General features: G+C 35.0%; 1 protein-coding gene across 6 annotated transcripts in view; it reads right to left on the bottom strand.

Annotated features, from left to right (window-relative positions):
* The window catches only part of SFSWAP (splicing factor SWAP), a 48,160-nt gene that overhangs the window by 28,771 nt on the left and 5,702 nt on the right, over nt 1-13,687 (bottom strand). For all 6 annotated transcript variants that reach the window (XR_016458696.1, XM_031592728.2, XM_031592727.2 and 3 more), the window contains exons 4-13: nt 12,814-12,899; nt 9,141-9,366; nt 8,585-8,700; nt 7,764-7,899; nt 6,512-6,749; nt 6,040-6,171; nt 5,593-5,686; nt 3,193-3,367; nt 2,021-2,254; nt 365-555 (exon numbers count right to left, since the gene is read on the bottom strand). Coding sequence is in view for 5 of the 6 variants with exons in the window: in XM_031592728.2 (XP_031448588.1) it covers nt 365-555; nt 2,021-2,254; nt 3,193-3,367; nt 5,593-5,686; nt 6,040-6,171; nt 6,512-6,749; nt 7,764-7,899; nt 8,585-8,700; nt 9,141-9,366; nt 12,814-12,899 (1,628 nt within the window). In the remaining variant the exon portion in view is untranslated. The remainder of the gene's footprint in view (nt 1-364; nt 556-2,020; nt 2,255-3,192; nt 3,368-5,592; nt 5,687-6,039; nt 6,172-6,511; nt 6,750-7,763; nt 7,900-8,584; nt 8,701-9,140; nt 9,367-12,813; nt 12,900-13,687) is intronic.

Raw genomic sequence — 13,687 nt, 5'->3', positions numbered from 1 at the left:
CGTCTACTCACAACAAAACACATTAAAAAAGCAAACAGTAAAATAAATACCTACATAAATTTGAAAGGGAAACATTCAAATTCATGGGCCACTACTGCAGAGTTAATTTTGCAAGCTTATTTTGCTTTCTCTAACTGGCAAACTGAACTCTGAATTTCACATCATATTTCTCTATCAGTACTTAACTGACATGTAAGAAACATCTCAGATAACTGAAAAAGATCAACAGTGTTTAAAACATAACTTTCTCTCCATTTGGAAAGATCTTCCATCTCTTCAGTCAATCTGATTAAATACTGTCAGATTAACATCCTGCAAGTCTTCTGCTAGCTTTATGGCAAAGAGAAATTTATCTCCTCCTTACCTCAACACTGAAGGCATTCTCCTCAACCTTCTCAGTTTCTGCCTCTGACAGAGGATTTTTCAGGGTCTGCAAGAACAGTGCAGCTTTCCTTTTGCGTTCTGCTTGTAGCTGCTTTTCCTTTGATTCCTTGGAGGCCTGTGCAAGCTTCTCTCTTGCTGCAGCTGCTAGTCTATCCTCAAGTTTCTGTTTTGCTAAGAGAGACAAACATTAAGTTTAGTGTGAATCACACATCTGCAACTAAAGTTTCCTTCAAAGAAACAAAACCCAACAGACTAACCAAACATCCCCCCCAGCTATATACACAAACCTTTTCTAGTACTTCCTTTCAAAGCACTAGTAAGGACATATTAGCTTGAAATTATGAAATTCTAACCATTATAGTTTATAGATAATGTCAATTCCCTAACAAAAAGCATTAACAGATATGTAAAAATCCTTAAGCTTGAAGAAAGTGACATAAAAATCTGATCCTGAAAATGCAGGACACTTGTGCTTTACTCAGTATTTATGATAGCTGTCTAAAACTGTAGCAGCGTAAATTTGGAGGCTTTTCCCCTTTATACTTCTTAAAGTAATGCAGAGTCTCCATTTTGCTTTTCTCACAGGCCAGATCTTTTCCTCACATCTTCCATCCTATTTGCATACATCTTAAAAAACCTCTAAATAGCTTCAGAAACTGTTCTGCCATTGTTACAAGCAACAATTACTGTTATGTGATTAAAGAAAGAAAACAACACACTTCATTTAGTGATGCATCTAATAGAAATTTTGCCTAACCTGTTCCATCTTACACTTCCAGTTTTGTGTTCTGTGTGCATACAGCATAGCTTATTTGGTTAGCTGCAGTTTACCCACATACAGCTTTTTCCAATCATCTCTCACGCTTCATGTACTATCATGGAAAATACTTCCTATTTGCTTTAGATCTGTACCACTACAGCATACTCTGCGTAGAAAGAAATTACTACTTAGGAGTGAAAAAAGTATATTTTCAAAATGAAAAAAATTAAATTCCTGTGGCATACTTACAGTTCTAAGAAAATATTAAGTTTTTAAGCTGGTACACATGACAGCATCTCTACTTTATTAAATAATCTCTACTGTGCAACTGCCTGGGGGATGATTCCATTAAAAGACTACTTCATTCAAATTCACACATCCTACCTTTGTGCCCTTACATACACAAACACAGTAACAGAAAAACCCATACAAAGATTTAATGGCACTTCATTGTAACAGTAACAAAACATCAGCAAGGTGATATTAGTGTATATGGGCATGCTACATTATTGAAAAATAGCTGGAAGCATTTCATTGTTCTGCGAAGAAAATGAGAAATGGACATGTCTTTTTCTGGGCTGTGTTAATGCAAACTGGAAATCAGAAGTTTAGTGCTTTATTCCAAGGCTGTGAATAAAATAAGTAACAGTAAGATCACGCATTAGGTCAAAGCATTCAGTGACAACATATTATAGTATCAGTTTTAGCTGAGCAACCAATGAAAATTCATATTAAAAATAAACAAAGAACTGTGGGAATAGGAAAAAAGAACCCAATTCCTACTAACATCACAGAGTGATGACTGAAAATACTCAAAATGCTATGCTTTACGAAGGACTCAATCTGTCATTTTGTTTTCAATGTAACATGAGATACCTTGTTTAGCTTCCAACTCCTCCTGTGTAAGTTGAGGTTTTTTCTCTTCAACAGCAACACAAGGAGTGGTAACAGCTGGAGTATTGTTTGAAGCACTATTAGCATTCTCCTGGCCTTCCTTGCCCTCTTCTTCCTCCTCATCACTGTCATCATCTAATTTGACACGGTTTTTCTCCAAAGGAAGAAGGTCATTTTCTTTGGCCTTGATTGCAAAGCTTATTGGAGCAAATGATGCTGTGAATGAATGGGTTAGATTTTACACATCATTGGACTACAGTGGAATGCAGGTTGAATTTGACTTAACCATCCATAACATCTGCCTATACCATGAAAGAAACCAAACCAAAAAAAAAACCAAACAAACAACAAACAAGCTTGTAAGCTTGTATAATCCTCACACTGTGATTTTATTCTGGGGATAGGACAACATAACCATTCTTTTTTTTTTTCATTGAAGAAATTTTGGAACCTTCATTTGCCCTGTAATGTTCAGTCTCAAATTAAAAATCTCCATATTTCAGATACAAACCATTTTCTAGACACTCTACACAAACCATATTATATGGTTGTAAAATGTTTCTCTATTCAAAATTAGCTGAGGGTCTCCCACACTCAAAATTATGCGTCTCACACAATAACAAGAGTGTGTTAGCTGACTGTCTTTCAAGAAGTCCTTCCACATTATCCCTCTGCTGCTACAAATGCAAGAGGAACAACAGTCCACTTGGACACAAAAAGGATTTTTTTTTTTTCAATATGACCATCATCCAACATGCTGATTAACCAAGTAATAAGCCTAGTGCACTTCCTCCACACATATGGTTTCTAAGAGTGTTCCTTTATTCAGAAGGAATAACCTCTTTGTCACAAGGAGCTTATAACTGTCAAGTTTTAAATGACAAAAATAAGATTCTATTGTGAACGCTGATGAAAGCTTTCAACTTCACACAAAATTGAAACAAAACAATTTATTCTGTCAGACAGTAAATACCTCACTGTCTGATAAAAAAATATGAAAACAAGCAAATTGATTATTTGTTTCTTTCTGAGCATTTAGTGAAAATGCTTTCTGCATGCTCAAATTCTTTCCCACACCCTCCACCACTCCTTTTTTTTTTTCTTCAATATGTGCTGACAAATATTTTTATGGCCAACAAACTGTGCCAACATACCTTTTACCAATTTGCCATCACTAACAGTTTTAGGAGGAACATCCTTTTTAGTTTCTAGAGCTCCCTTAGCACTTGGCTCAGATCCATCTTCAGGTGTGTGCCCATCTGCAAGCTGAGTTTCACTTGGTGCATCAGTGGTAGTATCTGCTGGAACATCTTCGGATGAAGATACTCCCTTTTCAAAAGAAATACGCAAACTTACCAACTGAATAGCTTATGACAGAGTTAACACAGTGCCTGGGGAGCTGCAATTCTGCCAGCCATTTCAAAAATCACTATCAACAGCTAATTGTACCTCTATAAGCAGTCAAGACTGAAAGCCTGCTTCTTATAAATATAACACACTGCTTCACATAAACCCACAGGCTGCACAGACTAAAGATCTGCAGTAAGATGTTATTTTACAGGTAAGGAAACGTTCTTCAGCCAGTACACTTCTGCCAAACAACTGTTTTAAAAATGGTGCTTTTTAAAACTAGACCCTAAAAGCATACACTTTCTTTCCAAAGTATATCCTTTTAGGTCTTGACCTCCAGGGCCCAGGACAAAATCCATTAAAGTTGACTGACAGTGACAGAATGAAAGCTCCTGACATTTTTTGCTAATATACAATTGCATGATACTTTCTTTACAAAGTCAAGTTATTATAGAGATGAACACAAGTTAATGTTTGACGACTTCTAACCTTTTGCTGAAGAACATCAGACCTATCAATGGCTTTTGTGGCACTAAATTGACGTAGTACAGATCTTCTATGATTTTCAGAAGAGTAAACAGTCACTGTTATGTGACTGAATCATTCAAGAAAACTTCTAAACTCATACTATAGAAGTACCAAGACAGATATTGTAGAATATTAAATATATTTACACAGCAAGTTGGGTGATCACATTAAATAATTTAACATTTAAATAAGTCTCTCTCAACGCGGTGTTAAATATATTTAATATTGAAACATAATGTTTTGAAGGGATCCCTTCATTGCTCCCTGAAGCCCTTCCCCTACCAACAGAACTAATTACTGAAAATCCCTGGGGAAGAAATGGACTTCATGTATTTACTGAAGCCAATAGTACAATTCTCTATTAACTTTAATGGCCAAATAGAGAATAAACAATTGCATTAGTTGCCTATACTTATGTTATTAAAGCATAAAAATAATACTGAAATCTTTATTCTACAAAAATTAAAGAGCATGTCATTATCTACAAAATCTTGCAGTAGGATGATATACGCTGCCATATACAACCTCAGGGAACTTGAACCAGTTTTTCTGCTTACTTCTTAGCAAGCACCTAGGAGGAAAAGGTTCCTAACAGGAACACCTAAAAGGAAACATTTTTGGTTGGGGTGCAGTTTCCCCAGAAAGTAAATATTAAGTCCCAATTAATTAATTATGTAACTCATATGAATTCAACAAACTAGTTTGCAAATAAGAAATTCTAGAATAAAAGCTATCATTGTGGAACAGGATGATTTTGCATGTAACTTATCAACTGAATAAGATTATATTTACTACAGCTTATCTTTAAAAATAGTGTTTTCAAAGCATTTTTCACAGTTAAAATATGAGACAAGTGTTTCAAACATTGAATATTATTGAATTTCTTCATTTTCCAGAAAGTTATTTTGAGGAGTATACCCACAGGCCTACCTTCTTTCAGTTTAAGTAATTAATTGTTGAGCACTCCAATATAAGCCTTGAGATGACAAATGACATAGGGCCTAAAAAGAAAATAGCTCTTTCCCATGAAAAGTTAACATCAGATAAAATATTTCTGATAATATTTGCAATTTTCTTTTCAGTAAGAGAACAAACAATCTAATGCTATTAGCTAACATGAGAATGGCTAGAAATAAGGATGCCAAGTCTGGATACTATCTTCTAATTACACGAGTAAAGTAAGCAAAGGAAGTAATAAGCTGTCATGAGATTTTGAAGGTCCAGTATTATTTCAGTCAGTCGTGCCAGTATTCTTCTCTTATAAAATCTCCCTTAGAAAAAAATCATGCCAAAAACGTAGTTTAGCTACTACTTTACAAAGAATCATGAAGCTGTTAAAAATTTATATCTCACCTTTCTGACAAAAGAACACTAATCCTAATTCTACAAGTCTCTAGACCTCCACAAGGCATATATTCAAAAGATTCATGGCTTGCCATTTTAGAATACAACCACAGTGAGTGGCTGATCACACTAAAAAGCAAGAACTAAGTATCACATCACCTCACACATCCCAAATTAAATGCTATACAAAATTAAAAAGCAACAAAAAAAGCATTCACACCCTTTGCTGAACAAGTTCTCCATTATTCAGAGGTCAATTTTTAACAAGTCTCACAGTAATACACTCGATAAGCAAGTCTTGCTCACTTACACTGCAGTTTTAACACACATACCTGACAGTTGTCACTGCTCTCTTTTTGAAGGAAGAACTGTTTTTTAAATTCATAATAAGGGTTATACTGGTGCCATGGTTGTAGGAACTCAAATCTGTTAAAAGAAAACTGAATTTGTGAAAACGCACATGAACACGGTAAATACCAACAATCCACTGCTGTCTAAATCTTTCTTGCAGATGGAACCCTATTTGGTATTTGGAAGGACTGCAATGTATGTGTAAACTTCCAGGTCTTATATGCTGAGAGCATGGTTTCTACAGAAACTCTCTGGTGCTTTGATGATTGGAACAATAACACTCTGGCATTACCTTTCAGTAGGTCCCCGAATTTCATTAAAAAAAAAAAAAAGTAATCCCCTTCTTGAGATCAGCATGCCATTTTAATATACTTGTAAATGAAATCCTCAACTTTTAAAATAAAGAGTGAAATAATGTTTTATCTTACCTGAGATCATTCTTGGCACGAACACTTGTTTCAAATTTTATCCCATTCCTAGCAACATACTCAGCTAGCTTGTCAATAACAGGTTGGATATCTGGGGGTGGAGGTATAATGGCAACCACTGGAGCAATTGTGCTGAAAACATAAAAAATACACTGTTTTTATAAATAGAATATAAATACCTTTCAGTCTCCTGTTTTAACAAAACACATGAAATAGAGGCTTGTTCCTTGGTCTCATTATGCAGTTAAAGTAACTGCTGATTTTCCAACTAGCAAAAAGTTCATAGAAGACAAATAAAATAACCACACATAATATCAAAGACCAAAGTGAAACCAAGTAACCAAAGCTGTACTGATAATGGCAACGTGACTAAGGCATCACCAATCACAAAGCTGTCACTAAATATTTTGTACTGCAGTGTAGAAAAGAGATTCCTCCACCAAACAAGCATATCTATAAAATTATGTGGTACCTTGTAGAAGTTGTGGTAGAGGTTAACCCACTGCTGCTATCAGTTGTGTCAGGGGGAGGTGGAGGTGTCGTACCAGGGGGTGGAGGTACAGTTCCTACACCTGTAGTGCTTGATACAGTCACCCCTGCAGGCAAGGCATTGTAGTAGGTGGCAACATCTATTCCTGGAGGTGGAGGTGCAAGGCAGTAGGTTCCATCAGGTAGCATATAGTAACTATAATACATGGCTGCCACAGTTGCTATAAAGAAAACATTAAAAACATTTATTTAAGAATAATTTTCTTTTAAAAGAAAGACATCTAATAAAAAAATAAAGTAACAACTACATCAGTACAAAACCACAAGAATTTAGATTCATGAAACACACTAAAAAATGGTATCTAATTCATCATGTTAAAAAATGAAGAAATGCATGGATTCAAAGACAGGATCAGAATATACTGAGAGACAGTTGGAAGCCAAATAGGTAGAAATAATAATAAAAAAGTGAACTAGAGGAAGCCTACAAAAAACAACCTAATATGAAATAATTCCTCCTAAACTAACTCACCTCAGGCAGTTTAGCTTACTTAAAATTGTGTATGCATTAAGAAAGGTGAGCATATATTCAAAAGTAACACTGAGGAATTAGATGGCTATTATCACTGGCCAATTAATTAAATTACAGCATTACTATAAGAGCAAAATGTATTTTCAATACAGAAAACAACAGAATTTTAAAGTTAGTTTAAAAAGTTCCACTTTATTAACAACCCTTCTAAATACTATTGCTCAAAATAAAAGTATTACAACCATACAAAGCTGGTAAAAAACTGTTTTGAACATCTAAACAGTTTTTCTTATCTGGCAAATACATCTGCATTACCAGGTTTGGTATCAATATTATTACAACTGTATATCCACTTACATAAATGAAAAAGTTGTATTTCTATATCTAAGAAATCAAAGGTTTTCAACTTTAGGGACTTTGAAAAGCATTAGAGGCACATAAATGCAATTAAATTTGACTTCACCTTTTTGGTTATGAGAATACACAAAAGCTGCATGAGCTTTAAATATCTGCCCCCACTCTGTTTAAGCTTTTTCTAAGGTGGTAGCAATTTGATAGCTACTCAGTGGAAGAATGCACCTTCAAAGACTGAGGAGATTGGAAAAGAATAAATATCAGTTATGAATGATCAGATATGAATTTAACGTATTTTCTTCCCACTAGCCTCCGCACACCACCAGCTGTCTAATCAGAATGCACTTACAATCAGAGGAATATTCCACTTGTGATGTTTGTACAGCTGCCCCATCTGTTGATTGTGGTGTTGATGAATTATTATCTGATTGTGCTTTGCGGACCAGTGCTGCAAGTGGATGATCAGGATCTACTACCTTCAAAGGCTGAAAAAATTTTGAGATTAAGAATAGGTTAAAACTTGAAGTACGTATTTAAAAAAACATGGTATGATCAACCTAATTTGGATTACGTTAATTAATTATCAATAATATTGTCCAAATACTGAAATTACTGTTTCTGTAGCTCCTATATCAGAATCGGTTTATTTTTCAAAAACTTGTGGAAAAAAATCAAACCAAACCAAAAAAACCCCAAACTTTAATTTGATAGAAACACAGATCCATATCATGAATAAATAAGTGGTTATTATTTTATTACTTACATACAATGCTGGAATAAGACACAGAATCTGACCTGACTTGTCTAAATATCAGACAGCATTGCTGCCATTTCTCTGGGAACCTCAGATGTGTACAACCATCTGTCATTCCCTTTGTTCCATCACCAATCAAACTCAGAAAATAAAAACATCTTTAACACTTCCAGCAAAATTTACACTTTAAGAGCAGCAATAATTTTGCTGAAAAGTTATTCACTAAAATTGTTACATTACGTCAATATTTTATTTACTAAAATCTGAAAACATTTCATCTCAGCTTTTATCAAAATACATTTGTTTCAAGGACAGCTAAACTTGTTAGCAGGAGATTAACGCTTGCATATCATAACCTTTATGCCCTGTAAGCAGATATTTTAGAAATAGAAAGTTACTTTAATACAATGAAGTACCTTCACGAGCTCTTCAAGTCTACTGGATTTTTTAGATGCAAAGAGACTCGGATGCAGATAGTTTCCATCATCGTCATCATCGTCATCATCCTCTTCCTCAGATTTGACTTTCGAATCTGAATAAAAGCAATGTCTGGATTTAACTTGGGTTTGCTACAGATTTTTATTTGCAAGGAAGAGGGGACAGGACAAGCATATGTTCTTCTTTTAAGTAACAACATTTTTCATAAATCTGCTTATTCACAAAAACACAGATAAATGACGACACTGCTAGTCATCAATAAACCTTCTGTTGGACTAGTGCTATAGAAGTATTCATAAAAGCTCCAAGACTGTAACAGTTTTGTATGAGCAAGTTTTCTTAAACAATTTTTTCTTCTAGAAAAGCTTATCTAATTTAAGGAAAATCCTGAATCATCACATCAATCTCAGCTACAGCGTAACAGTACTGCTACTACAATACCCCCAAAATATATGGCTATGTTACCTAAAAAGATCAGTGGATGTCCCATTGATTCACACCCCAAAGCCATTTATTTAACAAGCAACTACTTACGTTTTTTCTCATCTGCTTTATTTTCAGAGGGAGCAGCGTATCGTCCCTCCTTCATAGCTTTCTGAATGAATTTGTAGTAAGGATTGAGGTAGTGATCAAATCGCAAGAAGTCAAACTGGGAGTTGCGTGCTTGCTTGGCTTTCAGCATAATCTCAAACTGAGCTCCCTGCTTGCAGACAAAATTTGCAGTTCGTTCTATAATCGCATGCATTTTTGCTGTTGGCGGCTGTGGGAGTAAAATAACATGTATTTATATTTTCATAAGCAGCTTGTAGAGTCTGCCAAACTCCAGAAGGAAGTAGAAAGAGCAGCAGATCCCTGACCGGCTTCTCAGCTTCCTCTACCAACAGTATCATCATCACTTTCAACTGGTGGAAGCATATCAACAATGAGAAAGAAAAAACAGTCCCCACCTCCCCCAGCAGCTCATTCATTTTCTTTTGCAAGATGTTCTGTATCTTTCACACCAAATTGAACTGGGGAACAAATTCTGCTTGATGCAGCAAAAACATTCTTTAAAACCAGGCACACTCCAGAGCCATACCACAGGGTGCACAAGAGAGGAGACAGACATTTTTGTTGACATAGCAGTGCCAATGTAGAACGGATCTACCTTTAGATCTCAAACTGCTCTGGAGATCCACCATGCATGGTCTTATCTCTGAAAGTGCAAGTATTGTTCCCTAGCTATAAAAACCTTTTACTACATTGCCCTTGTGAGGCCCCATCTGGAGCACCGAGCTCAGACCTAGATGACCTTTAATGTACTTTCCAGCCCAAGCTATTCTATTACTCTGTCTTTTTTTGGAAGGGACATGTTGCATTGTAAGACAAACATACTGCAATTCTAAGTGCTGTCACGTCCCATAGAGTCATTAGCTACTTTAACAGTAAAAGAAAACGAAGAAATGTAAGTAGCATCTATGCATTTCCACTCCTGCAATCCCATGCTATGTCAAGGAGTGAGAAGAACAAGAACGAATAAATTCACCATTAACTGTTCTTAATTTCATACTTAGATAGGTCTCTTTTTTTCTTGTGCTCAACAAACTGTGCGTTCCTATAATAAATGAAATGTCATACAATTCACTTCAGCTTTGAATTTTTATTGGTCCGAAGGCAGACGTATGCCACAGACCTCAGAAAATCTTTTTCAGAAGATCAGAAGCACAAGGGACAGTGGTGCTCTATTCAGGGAGAAAGTCTGAATGACAGTAAACAGCACATACTTAGAAATTATTTTCAGCCAGTTGGAATCTATATTAGAACAACATGTTCAATCAGGAAAAATAATTAGTTGTTTCAAATTTCACTTGTCCCTCTAGAACACTACTGAAGATTATTTTAATTAGAGATAATGAGGTTCTCAACAAATAGACTGTTTTGTTCATAGTCTGTTTCACAATTTAGTCGTATATGAAATTTATCCTCTTCTGCAGTTCTTACACTGAAATATAACACGTATTTCAAGGCCTAGAGATTTACGAACAAAGCAACAAATCAGCAAGGAAGCTCAAGAAAGATCGTACTAGAAATTACTATCTGGCTTTGAATTGGAAACTGACATTGTTTATAAGCTCTGAAACACCAGTGATCTGCAAAACTTCAGAAATTTTACAAAGCAAAATGCATTAAATCACCATCCAGTAAATGCAGATGTCACAGATATACTTTACTTTCCTACAACATTTAATAAAAAAGACTGAATTAAACAGATTAGAACTATTTGTTATAACTTCTAAAAGCAAGACTGCCTGCCAGAACACAGAAAAATAGTCAAATTATGGAAGTGCTATCATCTAGTCTCATATTCTGTTCCAATCTTTAATTACTATGGTAATTAAAAATTTTTCCCGAGTGAGTATTCCTTACTGCTAGTTAAACAACAACCCTTCACTCTTGACTGAGCCTGGAAATCTTATCTTGCCTCTCAAATATGCTCTTTTTTGAGAAAACACAGCGATTTTCAAACTTTCTTCATAAAACTGATAATATCCTCATACTGCACACTTTCATGGCATCCACAGACTTCTTAAAATGCAGTGGTGAAAACCTTGCCCATGAACCCAGACCACAATCTAAGCAGTAGAAGACATGTATGCATGACATAACTCTTGTTTTTTATGTTCCAGAATGACATCACTGCTGCAGCTGGAATTGCCATACACTCAACATTCAACAACTCAGCCTCTGGATCTTTATTTAAACAGCAGTGTTAACAAAATGCAATGCATCTGTACATATTTGCCAATAAATTGTGAATCAATGTAATGGCAAATTATTATTTCTAGACAGCAGGGTAGTGAGCAATATACTTCACAGCAATTGAATTAACACACGCAAAAAAAAACCCACAACAGAATATAAACTTTCAGTGTTAAAACTGAATTATTCGCTTGGAACAACAACATCATCATCACCACGGCTCACAAAAATATTCCCAAGATTTCCAGTCCAGAGTCAAGCACACATTGTTTTCAGAGCTGCTGTCTAGACTTTTAGGATTTGCTGGTCTGTTTTAAAACCAAACTAAACATTCCCATTCAGTTTCTGTTCATTTGAATACACTGAATGTCAATAGCTGACTTACATGAGAAATTACTCAATTAAACCCCACACTCCACAACTATGTAATTTATAAGAAGTTTCAGAACAAAAGTCAGCAAAGATTTCTAAACAAGCATACTTTCTTTCACCTGCAGACACTTTTTGGAAACTGCATACAAATGCCAAATAAGCAGTTTCTAACCAAGAACTCAACACTCCTAAGACTAAAGGGTAACTGCTAATATAAAGGCAATAATGTACAAAAATCTGAACTCAGCAGCTGGCTTGCAAGAACTTAACTGTTGAAATATACTGTAAGATTGCACAGAAAAAAATAGAAAACACTGTATAATAGAGATGTTAAACAGCTCTTAGTCATATATTAGAAACAAAACAAAACAGGAATTTTCAATTAATGGGTAATGAAACAGATGACAGTCTTAAACAAATACACTGTGTTCATGATCAGTTATTCTAAAAAATTACTTTAAGTCTTGACTATTCAAGATTATCAAGCTGAGAAGGCAAGCCAAAGGCAAGCATAGTATAGAAGAATATTATGAGACTTTCCAGTTTCTCTTCTGAAACTTGAAATTAAAGTCTTCATGTTTATAACTGTACTGAAACACTAATATTACATCAGTGAAGGATCTTGGAAGGAAAAGAACTGTTCAGTTTCCCTCAAGGAAAACATGCAAGCTGCCATTAAGCCTATAGTTTAGAATGTAGCAAATCCTGGTACAATCACATGTAGGGAAAAGCTTCCATAACTTTGAAGTTATTTCAGAATCTTCTAGAAATATATTATTTGTCTAAGTTAGTCTCAATGCAGCCTTTATGTCCAGTCACTTCCTATACCCTTCAGACTGGGACTGCACATCCATCTTCCCACATGATCTGTAACACCTGAAGTGATACTAAATACACTTAGTGTAAGCACAGTCATAATTTCAGCACAAATAAGAAGATTCAAGAGACTTAAAGAGAACTTAAAGAAGTACATTTGAAATGAAGGTCAATTTGAGAGTAATTTCAAGTCCACCAAAATGAAATTAATAGAGAAAAAGCACCATAAACTCCTTGAAAATCCAGAGAAATGCAGTATGTATTAAAAGTACACACATACCAGTTCCACATCAGAAGGTACATTCAGTCCTGGAGGGGCAACAAAAGGTTCTTCATTTTCTTCCACGTTTTCTGTCTGAGCTGTTTCTACAACAAACAACAGAGCAAAATATTACAGCACATAACATGACAGTGTATCCAAATATTAACAAAAATTACAACAAAGGTTATCTAAAAGCATGCCCACTGCAGAAATTTCTCAGATGAAACTATAAACAGTAACACTAAAGACATTTAGACATGATTCCTCTGCCTGATGTTACATGTAGTTTTGTTTATACAAATATGAGTAAGGTTGCATAGATTAGGTATTATCAGAGGTATTAGGAAAAAGAGAAACCTATACACATCAGACCTGGCTTCTACAGAGCTGGAGACAGATAAGTCTCAAATCAAACTGAAAACACGCATTTTCATTATTGTTATTCCTTGTTTTTACTAGAAAATCTATACAGAATTAATGCATTGGGTGAATCTTCTCATAACAAAATATAGACACTCAGTATCTGTAAAGCTATTAAGACCTACAGCATCTGGTCTGACTTCAGTTCCTTGTTATCTACCACTTCTGCATATACAAACAAGTACTTTTACCACATTCCTTGCTCAAATGAAAACTGTAGAAGAATGCAATAGAGAGAATAAAACCCACTTTCGTAACCTATAGAGATACACCAGTAGTTGCCTTAGTAATTGATTAAATAAATGTTTCTATTTCTTTTTAGAGTTCAGCCTCAAGTTGGTATGGTTGCTTTCATATCAACTTCAGCAAGCCAAATATTTAACAGATTTATTACATAAATTGACCTTACAAAGGTCAATTACATCCTATTAATATCAGAAATATTACTAAAAAAAAAATCTTGCTTTATAAA

Source organism: Phasianus colchicus, chromosome 18 (genome assembly GCF_987193195.1).
Source record: "Phasianus colchicus chromosome 18, bPhaCol1.hap1.1, whole genome shotgun sequence".
Classification (NCBI taxonomy): Eukaryota; Metazoa; Chordata; class Aves; order Galliformes; family Phasianidae; genus Phasianus; species Phasianus colchicus.
Note: the sequence above shows the minus strand (reverse complement) of the source record. Positions and strands in the feature narration are given on the sequence as shown.